This window comes from Rhipicephalus sanguineus, chromosome 11 (genome assembly GCF_013339695.2).
Source record: "Rhipicephalus sanguineus isolate Rsan-2018 chromosome 11, BIME_Rsan_1.4, whole genome shotgun sequence".
Lineage (NCBI taxonomy): Eukaryota > Metazoa > Arthropoda > Arachnida > Ixodida > Ixodidae > Rhipicephalus > Rhipicephalus sanguineus.
The window spans coordinates 6,257,289-6,263,236 of NC_051186.1; the positions used below are offsets into that span (position 1 = coordinate 6,257,289).

General features: G+C 44.2%; 1 protein-coding gene across 1 annotated transcript; it reads right to left on the reverse strand.

Annotated features, from left to right (window-relative positions):
- Positions 1-1,771: 1,771 nt before the first annotated feature.
- LOC119374264 (boophilin-G2) lies at positions 1,772-4,786 on the reverse strand. The gene is made up of 4 exons (XM_037644340.1): positions 4,744-4,786; positions 3,675-3,863; positions 2,342-2,404; positions 1,772-1,992 (listed from the first exon to the last, which is right to left on the reverse strand). The coding sequence occupies exons 1-4, from the start codon at positions 4,784-4,786 to the stop codon at positions 1,772-1,774; spliced, it is 516 nt and encodes a 171-aa protein (XP_037500268.1).
- Positions 4,787-5,948: the final 1,162 nt, after the last annotated feature.

Sequence of the window (5,948 nt, forward strand, 5' to 3'; positions counted from 1 at the left end):
TCGACCCCGCAGCAATATATTCACGAAAGTTACGTAATGATATTGAAATCATCGCACCGAAAATTGCACTTAGTCCGCCGGAACGAGGCAGTGTCCTCTTCATTTCTTACGAGGCTGGGCGATCGCCTCATGCTGACTGAAGATGATGCCAGATTGATTGACAGCCGCTTTGTAGACTAGAATGCGTCGGCCACATACGTCCAGGTAGTCTACTAATACGACAAGCGCCATTCACTGATGTTGACCTACGTAGCACTATCTAGGCCCACCAGTCGCGACGGCCTATACCTCACCAACGCGAAGGGTGACTTCAGGTTCAGACATATCGCCTGCTCTATCGAAACAATTTGTAGACGAAATGACAGAGGCATCCACGATTTTCAGCAGATGCACTATGCCTCATACGTCACTACACATGTCACTACGCGATCACTACGCGATCGCGACCGGATCCAATGGCAAGTCATGACCAGCTGCTGATGCTCACTGATCACAGTGATGTTGTCCTTGTTCAAGAACTGTCAAGAGCTTCTTCCACACATGCACATGGGTTCGTGAAACGTTTGTGCGTTCTCCATCATAAGGGACAAGTATAAGCACTACATATCACCTTACCGCTTCTGGTGTTCGTAATACCCACGTTGCCGTTTGAGGAGTCACCCAACTATAAACAACTGATTATACAACACGTATGCGGCTCTTCAACATATATGTGTGTGTATAAATTTATACAAATCTTTAGCGTGATTTTGTAACGTTTCGCTCAGTAAAAGAAATTACGCCACAGTCACCTTCCCGCCGCATTCTTCGCATAACATCGACTCCCACGGCACGTGGGATCTGCCGAATATTTTCTTCCCCAAATAGCTCTTTGGTTTGCGTAAGGGTTATTGGTTTACCTTAAACACCCTACAGGAGTTTACGATTTTATGAATTATCTAAACACTTGTGGCCCATTCGACAGAGTCCGGGCTGATAATTGGAACTTGCTGATTGAAACGGCGTTCAGTATTAGGCAAGTTTAGATTAACAGATATCCGTCTTTAAGCGATACTTACAAGCACACCATAAATTCAGGCGTATTCCGTAAATGTTTGTTATTTAATTATGAGGAACAGGAATATCCACTCCAGCACTGAACGGTGATTCAAGTTACCATGGCTATATATACTAGATGGTCGATGCAAGGCTGTATAGCGCGAGCGCTCCGTCCACGTGGTATTTTGGAATACGCTATATTGTGCGTATCTGCGTCTTCCACGTGGCAGTGATATGTATTTGGATTGTTCCTTGATTGACAACCTTTACTTTTCACTGTTTTTCAGTGATAATTGTGTTTGAAAGATTGGCAACCCCCGTGATATGATGTCTTGATTCGCGAAAACGCATCTTTCTTGGGTGTAAGGGTGTTACTTATATATTGAGTAAACTTTCTTAACGCAGTAATCTGATTTACTTCGTATCCAGATTACGGAGAGGTTCTGGAGTATCTCACACCTTAGTCTTGACCATAATTGTCAAACATGCTTTATTCAGATACCAAGACAAAAGGCGGCACTTGAGTATAAGGAAAGAAAGTTCGATCACTAGCAGATGGCCAGACAGAAGTTGACGCGTGAGCAGTGTCCGAAAACTGGCGCAGTTGCAGCGATGTGTTATAGCCTGATTAGCCGACTCGTAATGTTGATGTCTACTCCTTGCGTCTTCGGCTCCATCGTTTAAGTTGGCAGGGGCCTATATCTTAGGTACTAAATCAGGGCCAGCGCCTCGCTTACGCCATGCGTGGTTCGGGCTTCAAGGGTCCTGGTGTTCCGCAGGCAGATAAACAATCGTCGTGAAACTCAAAATTATTGCCGTTGCTCATGCATCCGCCGTACACAAACGGGCGGCAGGTGTTCGTCGCAGCATCGTAGTAGAAGCGAGTGAAGCCACCCTTACAAGGACCCGTATATGGTAGCCTGTGGCAAACGGATCCTGCGGATGGCCCAGATCCTGGAGGCAAAGAAATAGGATATAACAATTCCGTACTAGCATTGGGAAAGACTCGCGCGCGTAGGGGTCACAAGTCATTGGTACTTGTTTGCACTTATGGCCTACTTCATCCCATCTTGACGCTAAAATTTTGCTCCAAGTGCTGGGTTTTCTTAGCTACATCCTTCCTTTTCTTGTTTTTTTGTGCAAGAGGTTCACGTAAAGTTTTACACACTTTCTCTCGTATTGAGCTTACAACACTTACGGCTTTGTAATTCAAGAGTGCGTGAATATAATCGGACGCTCTTTTGAAGTGCGCTCGACAACAGACACCAACATGGCTCGTGAGCGTGGGAAGGCAAGTGCTTACCGGGGAGGTAGTCCTTGGTCATTCCACCGTAGGGCACAGGTCGTGGGTGTGGTCGCAGAATGACTGGGTATAAGCAATGAGAAAAACCCTAAACATTCTTTTCCACGCCACGTCTGCAAGTAGCTTAGCAATGTTGAGGGCGCCTGTGCTGTTACTGGCAGTCTCGTTCGGGGGAGTGATATTGCATCTTTTCCCTACAGGCGCCCTCACCACTTCCGCAAGGGTGAAACTTATGTATGAGTGAAGTTATGGTAACGGCGGGAACATCACATCATTTGCGCTATTTTATTTTTCGTACAAACCACTGGCAAACAAAGGTTTTATACACAGCTCTTGAGAATGACAAAGCACATTCCGCTATTTGATACTTATGGAACGAATGCATCTTACTAAAATGTGCACAACCACCTACCTACTTTTAAAAAATTGAAGCGCTTCAGTTCATTACTGTACTTAAAAAACAATTACGTACAGCGGCGTGTCACGGTATATTTAACAGCTATATCAAACGTGTCCTCATTTCCTCCACCTGAAACGTGTCTCATGAATTCTTGTAACACCACATGACGCCAGTAGTTGAACTGTTTGATTGCACAAATTTAATTTTGGCCTTAAATAGCGTCGTTAAAGAGGTATTGATTGTAAGTGGCCCGATGAGCAGTGCAAAAGAGCCTGCGAGGAAGCTAAATATTTGCGTCTAATCCACGTGCGTGAGCTGAAGGCGTTCACGTTCTGTCATAAGATTAGCATGTAGATCCGCTGGTTGTAATATTTCGCCAGTGGCTAAAACTCGTGAAGAGAACATCTGATGCAGCTACAGGGCTCCCGCTGCTTGTCTTGTCCGGCTGTTAACATGAACGTATGCCGACTAGCACGCATCTCGACGTTTCTACAGTACAGTATACTGGCGGCTGTACACAGGAAAAACTATCTCTTCTTTGTGATTGGCTGAGTACCAAACGTGGTCGTCACAAATTTTGTGTTCTTCAGACACCTTCGGCAGTCTTTTTTTTTAATTTTTCTAGCTATTATTACCAACAAATCACATTTCGTTACCATTCAAACCAAGTAAACTCCTAAATCAGAATTAGTATCTGATGCATTATTTGCGGTGATATTGTTTCTCTCAGTCTCCTAAACATTGCTGTGAATTCATTTACATAGATTAATAAGGAAGGCGCAGAAACGTCGTCGCAATGGCTGTCTCTTAGAGACCTGCAATGATCTACTACGCTTGTAGCTGGTGAATTACGCCAGCGGTGTGGGGTTGCACCTAAATTTGTGCACTTTAAGCAAAGCTGCAGTAAACCACGTAAATGTTGCAGGTACTCACGCTTTTCGGTCCCACAGTTCTCCATGCACAGTTCCTTGGTCTCGTACTTGTTGTCGTTGCCTCCGCAGCCACCGTAGTAGAACTCCTCGCACTTTCCGCTCTCAGCGTTGAACCACCACATGGAAATCCGAGCTTGGCAGAACCCGGGGTCCTTCGCCGAGCGGCATTCCTTTTCGAACTTTCTCGCCGCTTTGATAAGAGACAGATTTTTAAAACGTGTTTAAACGAATCAAAATACGTGCGCTTTTCGTGTGTAAATAATGAGCAACCGAAGCGCGCGTTTTCTTTATACATCTAATTCGAGACGCTCTTCTCATTGGCTTCGTTATGCTGAAAACGCTTCACTGTGCAAGAGAGAGAGCTTGGGAATTTTATTAAATACCAGGAATGTAGTAAATACTTGTTAAACGCCTTCTAACGTTACAACTTCTTGAAGCGACCTCGAACATTGTTTCAAATATGTATACAAATTAGAACAATAAATTTTCTTACGTCGAAATTTGCAGGCAGCGAACAGTCTGCTGAACACTTTTTTTTTGCGGATATCCCGAGTGGCCGCAAGCGTTGCCAATAAATACTGACATAACAGGCTTGCGAATATACAGAATACCGAATATCGCAATAAAGAGGGCGTCTCATTTTCTTTAGAAGAAGTTTAAAAAGCTAAGCATTTAAAAGGCTACGGATATTCAATTTCTTTAAGTACTATAAAAAGCTGCACCGGTTCTCGCATTAGGCAGTTCAAACCACTAATAAGAACGAAGACTTCCCGGGGAACTGTTGCGGGCTTTGAGACGATCCAAATTACGGAAAAGAAGCAAGAACTAGGCCATTATCCACATTGCCCACCGCCCTCTCAGAAATCATATGTGGTCTTAGGCACGCATCGCCAACGCATTAGTTGCCCCAAGTCTGATACAAAACCTATAATCTGTCCAACGTGGACAGGCTCGCAATTCCTCGAAAAAGGCGCGTTATTACTCCCGAGAAGAAAGTCGCATTCCATTTCCTAGGAGCCCATGCTGGTATAAGCAAAGTTTATGGTGTAGTTAATAGAGCATGGTCTCACCAAGTGCGGTGCCGACGAGCGCCAAAAGGAGGTACAGCTTCATCTTGAACTTATGGTTCCAGACGACGAATGACGAGCGCAATCAAATCAGAGTTTTTATATGGTCGAGAACAATGGTAGTCATGCACAATATCCGGCAAGTCAGATCCATTACTACAGAGCGCATTTGATAAAGCGATGTCACCGTGCCAAAATACAAAGTACGCTCATTACAATGTGGATTAATCCTACTATGACAGCAATATCCGTGACAAAAAGAGCACTTCAAGAGACAATGGCATGGCGTGTGCTCACTTCCTTTCTGTGTTTTCCAGCAAGTGTCTTCTGGGAAGCGGGTATCTTGCAGTTGTACGCTGCGTAATACTGCGTATACTATTTTGTTGCTTGGCTGTGCTGAAATTATTGACATACATATCTATAAGTAGTAGATATCAGTCATATTTTACAGTATGTGAGATTTCGAATACCAAACGTGCGTTTAACGCAGAGGCACTCCGCTTTATGATCAGCGCGATTCTTGATGCGCGACATGAAGATAATTCGAATGCAGAGAGTCATACCAAAATCTAGAGTAGCTATTAAAGAGTTAACAGTAATAATTTCTTGCGTTTTGCGAGAGAGAACCACGATATAACGAAGATGCATATCGTACTGTGCACACCGTCCAAACTGAATACCGTGCCAACGGAGATGAAACACAGAGAGTGTTTCAAGAAATGTGTCCGAGAATGCCCAAATATATGCAAAATTATATATTTCTTCCCTGCCTTCATGTTTACTTTCTCTGCAGCAGAATCAATGTAAGACGACTAGAGATATCAATCACTGTAGTAAATAAAGAAATTAGATTAATTGACCTCTTAATTAGTGAGACAGACTGTCGATTCAAATGGGAGAATAGAAGAGAGTCCTTCGAAAAGGTTCCTGCTGCTGGAAGGTTTCCAACTTACCCGGCGACACCGAAGCATCCGATGAGTGCAAGCCCAGGCAGCACAGCACATTGCGCCAGTTTTGTTTATACGTTGGCAAACGATTTCCCAATGAAGGCCCATTCAAGCCACTACAAACCAATTTTGGCATGTCAGCCTATAAGGACACCAGCAATGGTCAATCGTAGCCAGCCAAAATACAATATCGGTACCGCCATCGCACAAGGACGGCAACAAGGGCCCATCGCAGCCAGCCAACATACAATATTGGCAGCG

What these genes read in the sequence shown, in the direction of transcription:
- LOC119374264 (XM_037644340.1), bottom strand. Translation starts at nt 4,786, where the DNA reads ATGAAGCTGTACCTCCTTTTGGCGCTCGTCGGCACCGCACTTG. An exon ending in GAACTGTGGGACCGAAAAGC is followed by an intron (nt 2,405 to 3,674) that starts GTGAGTACCTGC and finishes GCTTATACCCAG; the next exon opens with TCATTCTGCGACCACACCCA. An exon ending in GACCAAGGACTACCTCCCCG is followed by an intron (nt 1,993 to 2,341) that starts GTAAGCACTTGC and finishes CTTTGCCTCCAG; the next exon opens with GATCTGGGCCATCCGCAGGA.